This window comes from Tiliqua scincoides, chromosome 4, assembly GCF_035046505.1.
Source record: "Tiliqua scincoides isolate rTilSci1 chromosome 4, rTilSci1.hap2, whole genome shotgun sequence".
NCBI lineage: Eukaryota > Metazoa > Chordata > Lepidosauria > Squamata > Scincidae > Tiliqua > Tiliqua scincoides.
Window position 1 is genome coordinate 167,694,983 of NC_089824.1, and position 20,839 is coordinate 167,715,821.

General features: G+C 41.4%; 1 protein-coding gene across 1 annotated transcript; it reads left to right on the plus strand.

Moving 5' to 3' along the window:
• The first annotated feature begins 204 nt into the window (after positions 1-204).
• Positions 205-19,642, plus strand: GNAT2 (G protein subunit alpha transducin 2). Its single transcript, XM_066625982.1, has 8 exons — positions 205-322; positions 8,277-8,319; positions 9,867-10,008; positions 11,674-11,831; positions 14,419-14,547; positions 15,542-15,671; positions 17,847-18,000; positions 19,452-19,642. Exons 1-8 carry the CDS (start codon positions 205-207, stop codon positions 19,640-19,642), a joined length of 1,065 nt encoding a protein of 354 aa, XP_066482079.1.
• The last annotated feature ends 1,197 nt before the right edge of the window (positions 19,643-20,839 follow it).

The following is a 20,839-nucleotide window of genomic DNA, read 5'->3' on the forward strand; positions in this document are numbered from 1 at the left end:
TTTCAGCATAGAGCTCCGGAGCAAAGCAGCTCACTGGGGCACCTTGGCAATCACCCTGGAGGATTCAGCCTAGTTATTTTGTTTTGGTTCTCATTTTTCCCACCCAACCAAGGGTGAGTCCATCAGTTGGAAGAGCTGGAACAAACAGAAGAGTTAGGGGTACCAGGGGAACCCGAGGAGGAAGAGGAGGAAGATACTGACACAATGGGCAGCGGTGCAAGCGCTGAGGATAAGGAACTTGCCAAGAGGTCCAAGGAACTGGAAAAGAAACTTCAAGAAGATGCAGACAAAGAAGCAAAGACAGTCAAACTGCTGCTGCTAGGTAGGTGTGCCATAAGAGGATGCTGAATAGCCCTAATGTGGGGGCACCTTTGGTCCATGTAGAGGGAGGGGGGCTGCAGGTGGATCCAACCATTGAGGAGCAAAAGGAATGGTAGAGAATGGTTGTGTTGGAGGTACCCTTCATGCAATGACAGCCTTTGAGGACTTCTGAAATGGGATGCCAGCCATTCTGTATCAAAAAAGAAGAGACAGGATGGTGAAGGAACTGGTACTAAAAAAACAACAGCAGCAACAAACCTGTGAATTTTTTTCAGGTCTGATTTAGCCAAGAGGTATGTGGAGTGAGTGTAATTATTCTTTGGTATGTGGTTTCTGAAGGCAGGATTTGCCCCAGGGTCAGTAGACAAGAAACCATGGTTGATGTTGCTAAGTAACTGACTAATGTGATGGCCACAGATATTAAAGGACAGAAGAGAAGCAGGTTGATCCAAGTTTACTTCAGCCCACAAAGAAACATCCACTTAAACAAACAAAAAAAAAGCCTAGAGAACTATCTCTAAGTAGCACCAGATGGTTTCTCCATGATTTCCTAGGTCAGTTGATTAGGAGGAACACAAATCTCTTATCCCATTGGATATAATAAGTGGTCACAAAGGTCATCATCCACTAAAGCAGGCCTGAGCACCATGACAGCCCAAGGAGCTGTATGTGTTTCCAAAAAAGGCATGATGGCTGGAGGAGAAATGAGGGAACACTTTGGCTCACCTTATTCTGTTATTTTTAAAACCTGCAAATTCTCGCTTTGGTACTCCAAGTTTTATTTTACAAGCAAAGGTGTATTGGTCTGCTTGCCTTCTAAAAACCTTGTGAAAAAAGAGGAATTCACACTGAGCTTAAAAGAGCTTAAACACCCACGATAAAGAATTTTTATTCCCATGTGGGGAAAACCTTCTCTAGGTTGCTGAGCCCAAATTCATTCCAGAACCAGGTTTTGTTTTGCCCAGAGTTTTTAGTGTGTCATGTTCTACTGCTTTCATTGTATTTATTCTGTTGGGTGGTTTTTTAAGGTTGGTTTTAAAAAAATAATTCTTTTATTGTTTAATACTATTCATAATTGTTGTTAACTCTGTAGACGACCCTGAGAGGTTTCTACTTGAAGGATGGGATTAAACCATTATAAATAAATAAAAGAGTTTAGGATTCCTAAATGTGATCTATCAAAATATGCCCTTAGCTCATTCTCTAAAATAGATCAACCTTACTTCAACCGCCTGCCCATAGGAACTCAGGAGACTCAAGAGATTTAGGCTGTAATGATGAGGTGGTAACAGAGAGTTAAGCTTTGCATGAGTGAAGTATCCTTCCAGATTCTTGGGTCTGGGGTCCTCAAAAAGGACTGGGTATTCAAGGTGATCCTGTCTTGTCCTCTTTCAGGGACAATGAAAGCTTTTGCGTAGTAAAAGCAGACTTTTATAACACTTGGTGGTAGTAGGTAGAAATGGATAGTTTCTTCTGCTTTCATACAGATGCTGCTTTGGACAGAGTATGATCTTTTTGCTGAAATAATTGTGTTAGATTACTCTTCATGTTTACAGACTGGGGTTCAGTCCAGGGTTTGGGATTAACCCTCCATGTAATTCTTCTCTCTGCCTCTTTAGTCATCTGGCTGCTAGAGGAGAAGCCAATGTCAAAACAGGTTCACTCTGTTGATTCACAGCTACCTACTGGGGCCCAAAGTTGTTTGTGTGTTTTCATTTAAGACCACTAAGACATATCCAACCTCATATCCCCCAGTCACCTTCTCTTGTCATGCCTTTTTCCTGCTTTCTTGAAGAGAGAGACTACTTCTATGATTGTCAGCTTTTCAAGTTTTAGCTAAAATGTGCAGCACCATTATGCGCATGCATTCACCCTGAGCTCCTATTCACAGCACATATAAACTCCATCTGCCGGGTGCCCAACTGAGGCTCATAACTGTGGCTCAGTTTTCTTAAATTAATCTAGAAAGTGAATTAGTGGGAAGAAGGTTCCTAGGGAAGGTTTTACAAGAGGTGGCAAACAGGAAAACACATGGTCAAGGAGAGAAGCAGACCGTCTTTTGGCCAACTGCGGGAGCGGTCAGCTTTCTGGTAGCACACATTCCAGGAACTTGTGGACATGAGTGCAATAGAGAAACAAGAATAATGCACAACTTGTTCTTAGATAAGGAAAGGAAGCATTCTGTTCACAGTCTATAGTGCTTCAATAAAGCATAAAAAAGCTTGGTGTATATGTGACCAGCTTGGGCCTGGGTATTCAAAGACCAGGATAAAAGGACCCCTGGCATTCTGCATATATCAGGAAAGGATATTGCCACTGTGCTGCCCTTTAGATCAGCCAGCACACTGAGCTTGAGAATAATAAACAGATATTTGCATTCTGGATTTGCTTGCCCAGAAGCATGTTCTCTCTGTTCTTTAGCAACTGTTAAAATTGCAACAGGTTGCATGAGGTCTTATGCAGGGAAATGAAACACTTTCTTACATAATTGCATACTCTTATGATATTGCTCCTACAAAATAGTTTCTTGAGATAAAAACTTCCCTAAAAACAGAGAATAATGCAAATCAAACAGCAGTGGTGTCTGTACAGGCAAGCAGCAGGGACTTGCTTGCTGGTGGGCAACATAGGTTCATCCAGGTGACGGCAGGGAGGTTGGGATCAAGGTGATTAAGTCCTAATTCTAAGCAGCTTCCTGTTTTGGAATAAGGAGCTTAAAGTGATGAGATGAAGAAACGTATCATGGCTGCAGAAAAAGACTGAAGGGCAAGAGAAGAAGAAAACAGAGTTAAGAAAGAGAGGGAGAGGGAAAGAGAGGGAGCCTTGAGAACACATGCCTCTTGGCTAGTGTGTCTAGACTGCACATATCTAGTGAACTGGGATAAAATGTAACTGGGCACCAGTATAGTTGAAATATGAATCAGTGTTGCAGTGTTGAGAATGGCTTGTTAGAAAGGAAGAATTTGACAGTGGTACTATTTTAATTGTCAGCACTGGTTCCAAATGGTCCCTGCTTAGGGCAGTTGACCCTCAATAAAACTGAAACAACTGCAGAAGTAGGTGTGATTGGATTCACTAGGGCAGCACTTCCCAAATTATGCTCCTAGGTTTCTCAGATACATGGTCCAAGTGGCTGCTGTCTGCCAGGTTTGCTCATCTGTTCTTCCCACCTCTCCTGTTTGTGATTCTCCTTCCTCATTCCCCTCCTGTTGTGGTTCTTCCACCAGTATTCAGTGTAGGGCTCAGTGCTGCACCACTCTGCACGTGCACCGGCACTCTGGGAATCCCCAAGACACCACACATGAGCCAGTGGGGCTGCCCTAGACTCCTTTTTAGCAGTTTAAAGGGCTTCAGAGACAGAAAAGTTTGAGAATTGCTTTACTAGGGGAAAGAAATAGCACTCACTCCTGTTCATAAATTCAAATATGATTCAAATATTTTCATACAGTGAAGAACTGGCTAAAATTATCTGATGTTTGGTCATTTTGGTCTCATTCTATTGTAATATTTTGCATGTGAGATGGATGGGTGGTTGGATGGATGGGAAAATGCTTCATTCAAATGCATGATCCACACTAGTTGCTGAAAGAAATTTGCAAACTGTGGTTGAGATTCCTAGTTAGATCTGCTCACAGGAATACATTTATGTATAAATAATACATTCCTGTTACTCATGTGTGTAGCTGTGGAAATGATTCCAAAAAGCAATGTAGCTGAAAAGCATTATATCTACTCCGATCCTTTGTGATGTGAATGGGTCACAAGCTCTTTCCAGATGACACAACCCCCTGCACTTTTTTTTTTAAAGTACTGCACTCAAGCTAGGACCCATCCAGCATCAGTCCCCATGTAAAGAATAGCTGGCAGCCTTCCTGAAGGACATGCTCCTGTTTGTTGCTTTGGGGGTAAGGGAAGAGCCAGGTGATAGATGTAATTTAAGGCTGGAGAAGCGAAGCATGTTAGCTTTTCTAAATCAAACATTCTGTAAAATAGGATGGTGTTGCTGGAGTGAGGACTGGACTGCTAAGCTGGTGTTTGCCATGTTAAAAAAATAGCTCACACCTTAATTGTGACATCATGAAAGTGCTTGATCTCTAAAGCAGTAAATAAACATTTTTAAATAAAAAGTTCACCTAATAGTGCAAATAGGCTTCAGTTTCAGGAGGACAGGGACCACAGTGACTCCCTCCCAATACTTCAGACCATATGTGATTATTCTGCAGGAGCACCAATTAATATGAATTTTTTTTTTTTAGCAATCACAACAAATGTTCTTAAAAAATTCACTGCCTTGGAGAGAATTAGACCTCAAACATAGTGAAGAATGGACCTTTGAACATTGCTGTGAATCTACCCACACACCTACAGAAACCCTAAACTGTGTCCTTGGGTGGAATTATGTTACATGTTACTAGTGATGTCACAGGCACTATCCAATAAGTGATATCCACCATGGTTATCACTTATTGGGTAGTGCCTGTGACATCACTAGTCACGCAACCATGTCCCACGCAACACTCACAGTTGCAATGGGCATGCTAGTTGTTGATCTTTTGGGGTCAAGAATGAACTCAGCACAAAGAGATGCATCAAGAAAAGATAAACACAAAAGCCAAGTGGAGGTCACAAGGGATCCTGCTAAACCCCTTTGCCTGGTATAAAACGAAAGGAAACAAGCATGTATTCTGATAACACCAAAATCATATATCTTTATCAGCCTCAACTTTTGCCCCTAAACAGCTGATACACAATACTAGGAGGAAGGATCAAGAAAGGAGGAAATCAGAAAAACAAAACAATTAAGTATATAAAAAACTAAAGGTAAGAAGAACGCCACTGGATCAGGCCATAGGCCCATCCAGTCCAGCTTCACGTATCTCACAGTGGCCCACCAAATGCTTCAGGGAGCACACAAGACAACAGACACAACTTGTGTCCTGGTGCCCTCCCCTGCATCTGGCAATCAGAGACAGCCTACCTCTAAAACCAGAAGCTTTTCCTCCAGAAATTTGTCCAATCCCCTCTTAAAGGCATCTAGGCAAGATGCCATCACTACTTCCTATGGCAAGGAGTTTCACAGACTAATTGCACGCTGGCTAAAGAAATATTTCTTTTGTCTGTCCTAACTCTCCTAACACTGAACTTTAATGGATGTTCCCAGGTTCTGGTATTATGTGAGAGGCGTCTCTCTATCCACTCTATCCATCCCCTGCATAATTTTGTATGTCTCAATCATGTGCCGTTCAGGCCCCCCTTTTTGTAGATTGAAAAGCCCCAAACGCTGTTGCCTTTCCTCGTAAGGAAGGTGCCCCAGCCCAGTAATCATTTTGGCTGCTCTCTTCTGCACCTTTTCCATTTCCACTATATCCTTTTTGAGATGTGGCAACCAGAACTGGATGCAATACTCCAGGTGTGGCCTTACCATCAATTTGTACAACGACATTATAGCCGTCTTATTCTCAAGGTATAGAAGGATGTGTTTATATGAAGGCACTTGTGCCATTGTATGCTCACAGCATGTAGTGATTCCATGTAATGATGTGTCCTGCAGCCAGTTCTATCTCCATGGTAACATCCTTAGCACAGTAATTATTTTGCCTCTTTTTAAACTTCACACTGTAGCTATTCCCATGGCAATTTCCCATTCTCCTTTCCTGCACCATGCTGGGCTTGGTATACAGTAATCAATTACTCTTTTGCAGTGAATAAAAGGTATGTAAGGAGTAATTCATTTCAAAAGAATTAATGTTTACAAAGGCAGTTGTGGTTGCTTAAAAAAAAAATCTCCAAACTGCTCTGTTCCTGTAACATGCATTCCCTTGGGATACTCCCATACTTCAATATCCAATCTCGTCTGATCTCGGAAGCTAAGCAGAGTCAGGCCTGGTTACTATTTGGATGGGAGACCGCCTGGGAATACCAGGTGCTGTAGGCTTATACCATAGTCTTTCGAGACTGAAGGTTGCCAACTATTAGGTATTCCAGCAAATAACTGAAACACTGAAACATTACCAGGGAAGCATCAATATAGTGGCTGTTGACCTGTTTTATACAGAGCTGCCTTCTTTCCATCTCTGTGTTTACCTTCTTTGAGAGAGCATGACTTTCTCTTCAGTTTGAGGGCAGAAGGGAACCAGCAGTGGCAGGACTGCCCTAACCCCCATAAATTTGAGTAGGACCCCAAGAGTTCCAGCTGATGCTCTGATAGCACACAATGCAGCCTGGGATCTACACTGTATTCTTTTTTAGATCCTTTTTAAAGATTTGTTTAAAGTGTCTAGCTCTCATAGTTGCAACAAAAATTAAGGAGGCGGAAATTTTCTAGTACTCAGTAAAAGATAATACATCCTTCCAGTTCTTTGTTCTGGCCAATGGAAGAAAAGCAGCTGGTCTGCTTAGGGTTGACAAATCTGACTGAAGCTATTTTTGGAGATTGTTTTTCCCCAATATTGTGTGATGTTCAAAATCCCTGGAAGCCCTGTTATAATTTCCAGGATGGCTTACAGTAACCAACTAGATATTAACAATCCTGGAGGCTTAGCAACCCTAGATCTGATTGACACACAAGTTTAAATTGCCAACAATCCAGGATTGGTCTAGACCAGGGATGCCCAAACCCCGGCCCTGGGGCCACTTGCAACCCTCTAGGACTCCCAATCTGGCCCTCTGAGAGCCCCCAGTTTCCAATGAGCTCTGGCCCTCCAGAGACTTGCTGGAGCCTGTGCTGGCCCGCTGCAACTGCTCTCAGCGTGACGGCCAATTGCTCGACCTCTCATGTGAGCTGTGGGACGAGGGCTCCCTCCATTGCTTGCTGTTTCTTGTCTGTAATGCAGCAGTGGCAGCAAAGTAAAGGCCAGTCTTGCTTTGTGCGAGGCCTTTTATAGGACATGGGCTATTGCAAGACCTTCATTCATTCATATAAGTTCCATCACTAATGTATTCATTTATGTAAGTTTATTCAAATTTGAAATGTAAATTAACTCTTTTTTTCCAGGCCCCCAACATGGTGTCAGATAGATGATGTGGCCCTCCTGCTGAAAAGTTTGGACACCCCTGGTCTAGACAGGCAGATCTTAATTTGAACAGGCCACCACCCATACTTTGCCCTGGAGCCTCTCTTTCATGTCAGGGCTCAGTTTTGGGATACGTGAAGTATTAATAGTGAAAAAGCACTTCCAAGTATGTGCAGATGGTCTTGCTCTCACCATTAGGGAAGGCTTCACTCTAACAGATACCCGAGACTGAACTTTAAGGCAGGAGTGAAGTCCAAGAATGCCCCACTACTGTACACAGAATATGGAGAAGGCATTGCCAATATATAGGGCAAGAGTGACATGTAAGTCCTCTTGCAGGCATTCAAAAAGAATGCCTCAAACCTTTTGGACTCTCCTATTCTCTGCTAAATTCGTTTTCTTCTCCCTGTCTTGCCCTCAATCCTTGCATCCCATCCAACTCTTTCAAACATAGCTGGGTTATCAGATTTTTAAAAATGTGAATCATGATGTGCACAAGTTCACACCCTCCCACCAGCTTGGGTTTGCTGGATATAACACAAAGCAAGCATGTTAATCTAGCATGTCCAAACATTTTCAGTAGGTATGTCATATTTAATAAACCACCCCACTCCAGCAGCAGGTTGATTCAAGCAACCAACTGCCTGAGCTAACAGCCATGTCACATAAGCACTATTAGACCGAAGAGGAGGCTTGACAGAGATCACTGCTCCTCCATCCTAAAACAGGAAAACAGCCCATTCACCACTGTCATATGAGTAGACCAATCATGAAGCAAGCCAGACAGACAATGTAATATCTTAACTAACTGCAGCTGGGAACTTGGCAAGGAAAAGTAATCTCAAAGACTATATAGCATTCCACAAAACAGGCATTTGTGCTTGCTCATACTATTTATTGTTTTATTGCTGGAATTAATCTATTTCATTTTACTCCTTCCAGGTGCTGGAGAGTCAGGCAAGAGTACAATTGTCAAACAGATGAAGTGAGTATCATCTTGAAGATCAGGGACCTAGGCAACCAATGTGGTCTTTTGTATTTTCCTTGTAGGGCCATTCCCACACCATTATGCATTTATAGGCACTTCAGTGTTGCTGGCAACTGGGACTAGGCACAAGCAAATAACTTAAACAGATTATGGGAGGCTTAAAACACAAATAAAAATAGCACTTTGTTAAACCAAGCTAGGTCAACAAGAAGCTCTTGCATGCTTCAAACAGATCCTCAATTAGGATAAAAAAATACATTTTCTAAGCAGTGAAACATGTATGCAAATGAAGGCAGATGCAGTTCGATTACTGTTTTCTTTGGGACGCTTCCAACTACTGCTGTATATTCCTGTAGAAGCTAAATTAGATTTAACGTGAAACTATTACTATAAAAGTGCCCAAGTATAAGCAAGGAGAAGGGCACTTGATCTGCTACCACACACATTCCCCAAATGAGATCTAGGCTTTAACTGCTAAGAACCAAAAATAGACATGCACATAAATGCACAATGTGGCCAATGATTTATCTATAAAGAGCATTCATTTAGTGGGGTGGCTTAAAAAAAAACTTTAAAAATCACGCATGTGAGGCAGGAACAAGAGCACAACTTCACACTCCTAAGGCCCATCTACCCCCCGCCACTACACTTTTGCCAGGCTTAGAGGTCCTTCTTGTGCGCCATTTAAAGATGAAACTTACCTTCCATGGGGCCATGTTGCACAGTTAGGTTCATGACTAGTTTGGCTGTGATTGATCATTTTTGACCTGCAGTTTGATTTCTTTTAGTTGCTATCATTTAACAGCAGCCTCTCAGGGAGAAGAAAACTCATTGCTGCTACAGTGTTAAGTACCCAGGATGTAAAAAAACAAGAAGTTCTTGTTGGGGGGGACAAGAAAAGTATCCTGGCAAGAGATGCATTTCTGTAGACTGGTATTATAGGTTATCACTGTGTACAAACATCCGTCCAAGTTTTCTAGACTTGTATCCTTGACAACCTCCAGAAGCTCAGAGCAGGTGACATACAAAAAATCTGACAGTAGGACAGCATTATTTATTTTCTACTGCACAAAGTGAGTTCAGGTACGTGGGATTTCAGGAGTTCAGGGTCTTCCCCTTTCTCAGACATGGTGATCTCAGGATTTTCGGTATCAGAAGCAGGTTTGGGCCCAACTTCAGTGGTGCCATGGGTTCTATTCCTTTTATTTTCTTCTACGTATGAATTAGTAGCTATGTGCCTACAGAAAGCTGGTACGCATTAAGAAAACATCTGTGTTATATTTGAAAGCTATGGGCTTTTGAGCAACATCATAGCCTGCAATCCCATACATACTTACCTGGAAGTAAGGCTTGTTGAATGCAGTGGGTCTTACTTCTGAGTAGACATGCCCAGGCTTGTGCTGCTCATTGAACCATGCCTTTTAATTGCACTGGCCATCATAATTTGAACTCCTTCCTCCCCTTTAGACTACAGTCTTTTCTTTGTGTTTTTTTCCCCCATGGCATTTCTCCTAAGGGACTGTGTGCTTCCCTTCTGCCTACAGGATTATCCATCAAGACGGTTATACGGAAGAAGAGTGTATGGAGTTCAAAGCTGTCATATATGGAAACATTCTGCAGTCCATCCTGGCCATCATTAGAGCCATGTCCACTTTGGGGATAGATTATGGAGAATCCAGCCGAGGGGTTAGTACTACCGCACTGCACATCAACTGTGTTCCATATAAGCCAATCAAGGTGGCTGAAAAAGGGGGTGGGGCAGAGCACCCTTATTTCTGAAAGCAGTTTCTTTTTTTTCTTATGCAGTGCAGTGGAAAACACTTGCATATTGAGCAGGCTGTGGATGTTCTAGTTAACTGGACGCAAGAAAGGGACAGCCTAACTAGAACAATGAGGTTTAGTGAAGAAGGAATCTCAGCAAAATACACAGAGCCTTTTCTTTGCATACAAAACAAGACGGGTTTCCACCTTCTGAGAAATCCATACACTACCGTTGCACAACCATCTTGCAGCACCTTGGAGATTTGCATTGTAGCATGATCTCCCGAGGATTACAGTTCACTTCATCAGAAGCCTCATCCTCACTGTGGTGCATGATGCATACATGGGAACAGAGGAAAAGGGGGAGAAATGCTAACAGTGAGGTGAAAGGACCATGAAACACAAGAGGTACAGGCTGTGACAATTCTGTGCTAAGGTTAATTTTATATACGACAAGACAAGGGCAGTGATGATTCACAACAGAAGCAATAGGCTACATCAGGGGTGGCCAAAAGTTTCTTAAATTAAGAGCCATGTACAATAAACTTCAGATGTTTGAGAGCTGCAATATTTAGGAAGCATTTAAATTCTTAAGTATATTTACTCACCATGAACATTTTAATCCAGTGGACTCTCAGTTTATACCCGGTAAATAATTATAAAGCTTGGAAATGTCTTATTTACCTGCTATATTAACTGTGATGCAAAAAGGAGCTCAGCCAACATATGTCTAAGAGCCACACATGTCACAGAGCTGCATGTGACTTGTGAGCTGCTGTTCGGCAACCCCTGGGCTATATTAAGATGGTTTCAGGCTTTTTCAGGCTGGAGCAGCTATTGTATGATGCCATCTGGTGGTGAAAGAAACCCTTTTGAAACCCAATAGCATACATCAGTCTCCTATCTATCTTGAGTCACAGGAGCTCACAGAACAGCAGCTCTGACGCCCTGCCTACAGTTGCACTTAATTCATTCTCATCTTACACAATTCCTAGTGGGGAACTGAATGCTCAATATAAAAGATAAATGTGGTGTTGGGGAGAGCATGCCAAAAGACCATCCAAAGACCAGTTATTACTGGAAATGTTGCAGAAGACCATAGCACAGATCATGCCAGGATAGGGGCATGACACACACACACGCACACACTAGTTAGGTGCTTATTTGCACCCTTGTAGCATTTCATGAAAGCAGATCCTACAACTTCAGTGGAAAAGCTGCTGCCCAACTATGTCAGTATTCCCTGTTCCAACCCAGAGCTGACTTGCCTTAACTTGGAACTAAACCTTTCTACTCTTTTCTCAGTTGCTTTGGTAAACTGATCTTTTTTTCCTTTTTATTCTCTCTCTCTCTCTCTCTCTCTGCATTGTTATCCTCTAGTGTTGTTTGGTCAGTCAGAAACCTGTCTTTTAAATTCAGCAATTGGGGGTGGGATATATGAAATGAACTTCCTAACAGAGGGGGACGACGACGACAACACTTACCTTGAGAACACAAAGCAGAGGAGGTTTGAAGCCTTGAATCTCCTATTCACTTGCCACGTAGTCACCACGAAAGCATGGTCCCCTTACAGGCTCTCTCTCTTTATAGGATGATGGGCGGCTGCTGTTCAACTTGGCTGACTCCATTGAAGAAGGAACCATGCCTCCAGAACTGGTGGACTGTATAAAAAAACTCTGGAAAGACTCGGGTGTGCAGGCCTGCTTTGAGCGAGCAGCTGAGTACCAGCTCAATGACTCTGCTTCATAGTAAGTCTGTTCCTGCAGCTGCATCAATAGGTAGAATTGTCACCAAGGGGAATGGGAAAGGGCAATTTTGGCGCTTCAGGAGATTATGAGAAGACTTTGGAAAGATGCTATACTACTTTGGTATTCAGCATGAGCTGGATTTCTCAGACTTCACCAGTTCCAGCCTCTTGGACAGTATATAATTAAATAACCACATCCTTCTTTATGTTCTGCCATAATCCCCACGGTCTGACAAAACCTCAGCAGTATGGGAGTTACTTCCTATAGTGCTATCCTACACTGCTGAGGAGCAGGTAGAAATATTCCAGCTAGATGGGTGGAACCAATTGCATGAATCTTTCTGACCCCAATTACCCCTCTTTCCCCATAGGATGATGATTTTACTGCAAATATGCCTTAGTACATGTGTATGACTAGGGGCACAATTCTAACCCACTTTCCAGCACTGAAATAAGGGCAGTACAGCTCCGAGGCAAGGGAACAAAGATTCCCTTACTTTAAGGAGGCCTCTATGAGTGCCATCCAACTGCAGGAGGCACCACATGTCCCATTGGCACAGCTATGCCAGAGCTGGAAAGTGGGTTAGGATTTAGGCCACAATTGGATATTCTTCTGCCTCTAGTTGTTCCCCTGGTGTCTCTTTTAAAATCATAAGTCCTTTTGAGAGAAGGAACCATCTTTTAATTCTGCATACAGTACCTTGCAAATAGATGGTGCTACAGCAGTAATAATGACCCATGTGTAGAGGTGTTCTTAAACATTTTTATTTTTTCACATATTTCATTTTTTCCCAAGGAGGAAGAGTGCAGAAACCAGTGTTATGTGTTTTTGTTCCAAGAGACCATTTTTATAAATAATTATAAATTATAGTAGCTTTAAAAGTGTACTAGGTAGGTGATATAGTGTCAGCAGATGCAGCCACAGTCCTTACCCATGCACACACTTCCGTCCAGCTCAACCAGCCAAGAGTGACCAGTATATAGTGGTGTTTTGTTTATTCACTGATTTTGGAGTTTAACTGGTTGTTTGTTTTTGGTTTTGTTTTACAAAAATGAGAAGTGCAGAAAGTGGTCTTTTGAGTTTTTATTTCATTATCACACACACATAAAAAATCTCACCTCTACCCATGTGATCAACTCTACCCACCTGGTTGGAACATTCTCACTTTTCAGCAGTGTGGCATTGCATCACAGGGGAGCAGAATTAGTTTCATTTCTGGAAGTACTGGTCAATAGAGATGGTCGGAGATAATGGGACAGGATTGGGGGGGAGCCTTCAGGAAGGGACATTTATTGAAAATGTTTTTATACCACTTTTCCAGTACTCAAAGCACTTTACAACATAAAATATAATAAAATTCAATAATACACATTTAAATCAAAACATCAAAAACAATTAAAATGATACAGGTGCAATTAAGAATGTAAAAAAAGCAGCAACATAAAAACAGCCTGAAAAGACCATGTTGGATCCTAGTTAAAAGGTGATCCCTAGGCATTCCTTCTTTTCTCAAACACCAAACAAAATAGATATGTTTTTACGCCCCACTAGAAACCATGCAAAGCGGGAGCCACCCTCAGGCTTTCTGGCAGTTGGTTCCAGAGACGTGGGGCCACAACAGAAAAGGCCCTGCATCTTGCCACAATCTCCTTCGCTTCCAGTGGTGGTGGTATCCTAAGCAGGGCCCTGACTGATAATTGTAGGTGACATGCAAGATTATATGGGGAAGGTGGCTCATGAAGTATCCTGGTCCTATGCTGCATAGGGCTTTGAAGGTAATCACCAACACCTTGAACTAGGCTCAGAATGGAATGGGCAGCCAGTGTAGCCACCGTGGCAATGGCATGGTAGAATCCTTTACAGATTAATAGCTTTGAATTGACCCAAGTCAGTGAATATTTTTGAACGACACAGGACATGCAGTGTACATCACTCATTTAGGTCATTTAAGCTAGAACAAAGCATCCATTATCAATAATGTCCTCACTGGGACCAAAGATCTGGATGTTATGAGGTCACTGTATTTACTGTAAATTGACTTTGGGATGCAAACAAATTTTCTTGACATGAGCTACTTAGTTGCACTGTACCATAAAACCTTACAAGTTTAGACATTTGGAAGACAACTAACAAATCTTAACAGTTAAGAAAAAAGGTCTATTGTAGCCAGTAAAGGACTTTGTATGCCTTCTCCCGGATGCAGACAGCTGTGAGTGTAAATAGTTTCAGACAAAATGACACACCCCTTGGCATACCACACTACAAACTTATCGCTTGCAACAATTGCACAATCAATATCTCAAACAAACAGAATCACTGGCAACCATTCACATGTCAGCTAAGTAAGAGTTAACTGTTGCGAGTGCCAGAATCCTCCTTACTCTTCTGGTGTGTTTTTCTGTATGGCTGAATATGAAGGCTCAAGATAGGCTTGGGCAGAGTCACTCACACATAGCCCCTTCCTCAATTTATTGCACAAGTGTGAGCAATTTATCTCATAGGTATTGTGAAGACAAACAATTGTTACAAAGCATCCTAAGACGTGCTGTAGAAATGATAAATGATTTATTCAATTTACCTTCTTCAGTTACTTGAACCAACTGGATAGGATCACAGCTGCCGGCTACTTACCCAATGAACAAGATGTATTGCGATCACGAGTGAAGACCACAGGTATCATTGAGACAAAGTTCTCTGTCAAAGATCTCAACTTCAGGTAAGCAAACCCCCTCTTAGGTACCTTCCATGTCTATCTCATTTCATTTAGTCTAACTATTTGGATACATTCTATCTCCTGTTGTACCATAAGAACAATCTCTCCTCATATGAAACTCCCTCTACACCCAGTTTTTGAGTACCTGCTACATATATTTCTACTGATAAAAGAGTGTTTACTAGGAACAGAGCCTTCTCCGTAGCAGCTCCTGATTTATAGAATGCTCTTCTGGGGAGATTTTCCTGGCCCCAACACCAAGTGCCTTCATGCACAGTATCAGGGAAAAACCTAGTTTCATTTCAGAAAAAATTCATTTCAGTTCGTTTCAGTTGCTGCAATAGGAATTATTTACCTTTTTCTTGATCATACTGGTGGATATAGTCCATTTATTTATTCAGTTTTTCTGTTTGTCATTTGGTTTGTGGCTTACTGATTTGTTGTAAGCTGCTTTAAGTTGGAGAGATAATTTTTTAAAATAAATATTATGCCAATCTGTGTCTGTTTCACATTTCCTAGTACAATCTTCATGTCTTTGTCTAAATTATTAATTATTATTATTAACAGTATTTATATACCGCTTTTCAACTAAAAGTTCACAAAGCGGTTTACAGAGAAAAATCAAATAACTAAATGGCTCCCTGTCCCAAAAGGGCTCGCAATCTAAAAAGATGCAAAGTGAATACCAGCAGACAGCCACTAGAACAGACAGTGCTGGGGTGAGGTGGGCCAGTTACTCTCCCCCTGCTAAAAAAAGGAGCACCCACTTGAAAAAGTGCCTCTTACCCAATTAGCAGGGGACTGTCACACAATGCATCTTTAACCAGCCTGATGGACTGCAAAATACATACAGTGCCTGTTTTAAGCTCCAAATTTTCATTCATTTCAAAAACAGGATTGTTTGTTTCAAAAACAGGCAGGAGGATTGCACCCTGGTAAGTGCATCAGATTGAATGGTGTTATGCAAGAGACACAGATCTGCTTTTTCCTTTTGCAGGATGTTTGATGTAGGTGGACAGAGGTCAGAGCGCAAAAAGTGGATCCACTGCTTTGAAGGAGTGACCTGCATCATCTTCTGTGGAGCTCTCAGCGCTTATGACATGGTGTTAGTAGAAGATGATGAAGTGGTACGTTTTCTAGCTCAAACCCTTTAGGATCAGTGACTGCTCCACTGCCAACTGTGTTTGCCTCCACTCTTAGCATCCAGTACCCAGTCTGCTGAATCTAACCCCTGCCCCACAAAATGAATAAACGAACTGCTCAGTAGTTTCTCAGTGACCAAAACAGTCTACTGAAAGCTCTGTGCTTCAAGGCAGCAGAACAGAGGAAAGTAAAGCGTCTTGAAGATGGTTTACTTGCCATATTATGCAGCTCTGATACAAATTCAGGAAGTGAAACAACATTTGCCTGGCATGGGCTTAAGATCTGCCTGAGAATAAAAGTCTGTGTAAACAGGTAGAGTTGGGAGCAAGGATTAATTTGCAAAGCATAGCAACATCTTTAAACTAGTAATCTTTGAACTAGTGCTCTGTATGCATTGAAGGATCAGGGAGAATTTCATCAGCCTGTGTCAGAGATGACATTAGTCAAGCAGAATTCTAGCCCTGCTATAAATGCTGCCTGCAGCTCTGGGTAGGAGGTGCATCTGTCCAGTTGCCTTAGCACAGTGGAACTAGAAACATTATCCTGATTCCAAAAGAGGAAGTGTGGGTAGTCCATACCTCCTCATTATTGTGAGATCTGGGCGCCTCACATGTTGTTCCTCTGAACCTCCCTAAAACAAAGGAAAATGTTATCTTCCGCCAATAGCTGGCAAATGGAAACAGAAACCAAGGGTGTTGCTATATGGCATAACGTTTTGATGAGCTCACTTGTTCCAAGAGTAGAGCAATGCTTGTCTGATGACCTGCTGTCCAAAAGATTGTTATTCATTTTGAAAGGAAATAGCTACAGAAGACCTGGTTGTAGGAGAAAGTATGCAGGTTCTCTGGAGCATTTTTAAATTCTACCTTCTACAACCACCCTTCAAGATGCAACGTGATAAAGATAATTACATAGGAGAAAATCCCACTTTCTTCTGAGTAACTGTGCAAAGGATTGAGCTCTTGGAAATATTATCAGAGAAGAAAAATATCACAGCAGCAGTTAGTGCTGCCAAATACTTCAAAATCTGCATGTTTAAGCCATTTTGACCCTACAGTCGACTGCAGCCTCTCTTAAGTTTAATAACACGAGAGATGGAAGCTGAAGATGGTTTTCTGGCACATCTGCTGCTTTTTTAAACAGCCCAAAGCAAGCAAAATCTAGCCTCTCTGCATGTAGAAACTAACATGCCAACTACAACTCTCATTTGCAATAAGGAAAGTTTTTGAGAGCTTCCATTCTAATGCAGCTTGGAGATTTTTGTTGCAGTTTAGGAGATGATTCCTGGAAGTGGCAAGGTGCTTTTGCAAACAGCTTCCACACTTTGACACTAATAAGAAACAAAACACTTAGAAGCACCACTTTCTAAGGTCTATTCACATTCTCTGTAAAATACCAGCAGAAGTAGTAGGTTGATGGTATGGGATGATTGTGGACTGAAAATCTGGCAGCCGAGGGTCAAGCTACATACAGGATTGTCTTAAATGCATAACTAACACACACACTTAGATTGCTTTTTGTATTAAGAGAAAGTTGGGATAGAAACACAATAAATAGGGGTCCAGCCCTTTCCCTACAATCTGTTGGTGCCTTCAGCATACCTACATGCAAGATATCAATTTTACAGCACAATCCTATGTGTGCTTACTTAGAATTTAGTACCACTGATTTCAAGGAGGCTGACTCCCAGGGAAGTGGGCATAAGGTTACAGCCAAGTTAGAGTGATTTTGCTCCACAGCTGGAATGCTAACTAAGTTTAATGTTTAATGTGTTTTTTAATATGTTTTTATCTGTTTGTGAAATTATGTTTTAATCTGTTTTATATGTTGTTAGCCGCCCTGGGTCCCTTTTTGGGAGAAGAGCGGGATAAAAATAAAGTTTTATTATTATTATTTATTATTAAGTTTAGGTGAACTTGGAAGTTTTGCATTTGACCTTGGCACTTGTACATGTGCAAAAGTCACCATGACAACTCTGCCTTTTCTGTACTTTGAATATTAGGTGGAGAAAGCCTGCTGTAGAAATAATGAAAGAATATTTGGGGTAATGATCAAATCTTTTGTTAAAGGTGTTTAGCAGCATGGTCTAAAAACAGGTCAGACAGTTTTAAAAATTAAGATCAAGATTTTATTCCAAGCTTGTTGTTTCCTCTCCCCAGAACCGCATGCACGAATCTTTGCATCTGTTCAACAGTATATGCAACCACAAGTTCTTTGCTGCCACCTCCATCATTCTATTCTTGAACAAGAAGGACCTCTTTGAGGAAAAGATCAAGAAAGTACACCTCAGCATTTGTTTCCCAGATTATGATGGTGAGTTTCTCAAAGACTCTCTTCCTTCATATAGAACAGTGTTTCTCAACCAGTGGTAGGTGCATCACCAGTGGTACTTGAGGTGGTGTCTGGTGGTACTCGCGGGACTCCTGGTCACCTGCTGCCCGGCAGCAAAACCAGCAACATGACAGGACAAACAGTGATAAGAGGTTCCAAAGCATGCTTTTCTGCACTTGAGAAAGTCTTCCTGTCCACCCTGAGCCTCTTTCTGGTGTTTATTGCATCACATTGGGCCTCTCAAACCAGAAGTGGCGATGATGTCATCGTCAGTTCCTTCAAGTGGTACTTCAAATAGGCAGACCATGTGAAGTGGTATGGTGGAGGACAAACATTGAGAAACACTGAGAAGGGCTAAGTAGGGTCAAGAGCTGTGTTACATACATTCCTTTATGTATGGATCATGGTGTAGAAACACGCTACATGGGTGACTGCTATCATGCATGAGAAGGATCAATTTTATAGCACCTACTTCTGCAACCTCCCTGCTTAATCTGCTGTGGATATACATCAAGCAGCTTCCATTTTCTCTCAAAATGAGCTATACATTCAATAATTTGAAACAAAACTTGATGTTCAAGAACGCTTCATTTAGGAGAAACAGTCTTTTGATCACAAAACCTTTTGTTGGGTCCAGATCACCACACCCAAGTAGCACACAAACTCTTCAAGGTAACTAGTTTACGAAACAGCCACTTGTTTCCAACATTGCTTCTGAATGCTACTTCCCTGCAGTCCACCAATTACATGAAGGGGACAATTAAAAAAATTAAGCCTTATTCTAGTGTTTCATAAACTGGGGATTGTGAACCCATTTCAGGTGAGTCCCCATTCATTTCAACATTTTATTTTTAATGTACTTGAGGCTACTATGGTCTGTGACTATATTGGGGAAAAGTTACAGATCTGTACTTTGAACAGACTACTACGTATATGCTTTTAACAATGATAGTAAATGGGATTTATTCCTGGGTAAATGTGGGTAGGATTGCAGCCTAGGATTGTTAAAAATTTTCCTGCTTGATGATGATGCCACTTCCAATCATGACATCACTTCCAGTGGATCCTAACAGATTCTCATACTAAAAAGTGGGTCCCAGTGCTAAAAGTTTGAGAACCACTGCCCCTATGGTCTACCCTCCTAAATGGAGGGACTCAAGATAGCTAATTAGGATAAACTAAAACATGGTTTTCTGTTAGTTTGCCTAATGTCCCTGGAAGACCGACTTGCAGAAGTGTTGATAGAAAGTGTCCTGTGATATTTGGGGTTGTCACACTAAATTTATATAAATGTTTTGTAAGGCAAAAGGATCAAGTTTTCTTAAATTTCTATTCCCCAATATATGGACTGAAACTTCTAAGTCTTCAAATAAAGTTGTCTTGTCTAGTGACATTTTCATCCTTCCTCTTCACTGGTTTCTCTTTTGCAAAAGGGCCCAATACATTTGAAGATGCAGGCAACTACATCAAACTTCAGTTCCTTGACCTGAACATGAGAAAAGATGTAAAAGAAATCTACAGTCATATGACTTGTGCCACAGACACACAGAACGTCAAATTTGTATTTGATGCAGTCACAGATGTCATCATCAAAGAGAACCTCAAGGACTGTGGTCTCTTCTAAGACTTCAGCTTTTTAAAGCAGGTAATTCCCATTCTAAGGCTCGTAAGCTTGTTATATACTCTATTGTTCTACGAACTTCACCAGCAGTTCCCAAATGTACTGTGGTTATGGCACTCTTCTTTCGCAGTGGCCTTCCTGGTTCACTTAGGGTTCACAATCTTGAATTGTGCAAGATCTCATGAAAATTGCACCTGATCTATGCACCAGATAACAATGCATAGTGCAGAAACAGCTGGATGTCTACTATATAAAAAATAAAGGTACTGGCTAGGGGAATGCAACAACACTTTCAATAGCTAATGGTAGTCTTAATCTGGACTAATATCTAATATGAATAAAGTCTAATATGAATAAAGTGTACAGAATGTGTTCCAGCTTTAAGACCTTGAAACTACCCAACATTATAGTTTGTCTCATGGGTTTGCATACCAATTTGTTTCAAAATGTGTTTTGCTTCATATCAACACAATTAGCATCAGACCTAGATTCTAATAATTTACTTCCAGGCAGGTGTAAAAAGTGATTATCAAAAGGCAATGCAAAATTCAGGAAGGGGAGCAGCTCCTCTTTAGACACAGAGAATGGGGAAAACCACTAAGAAATATAATCTGCCCCTTCCTGGCTGGTTCAAAACTGTAGTAGTGATCAGGAGTCTGTCTCAAGTCTAGGACTCAAGGCTTGGGAGGTTCACAAAGAAGTAGAATTTGCAGACATTAATGTAGTTCTTTTATCAGAGCTTTCATTAAATTAAGTTAGCTTACACATTTTCCTTGTGCTTTGTTTTATAATCAAAATGGCACATTATGATGTAATTTGATTTCATTTCTAATTTTCTCTTTATCAAATTAGGAGAAAGGAGTTAGCTTCACTGTTCTGCTGAGCAGAGCCAATGGACTAAACAAAAGTTACTGAAGAGTCCACACTTTTCTACAACCCCCCTATGACACAAGCTGCATGCCCCCCAGAAAGGCATGAAGAAACAAAAATAAAATACCTCTCATCTCCCAACCATTGTTTTTGATAGGTTTCTTCCTTTTTTGAAATACTCTGCAGTTCATATGCTCCAAAACTACTACTTACAAGCGCCGATACAATCTTGTCTGCAAACAATGAGTGACGCTGAACTTTCATGTTGGATCTTCATGTTGTTTAAACAAGAGATCTTAAAAAAGCCACACAATGTGGGAAACAAGATCT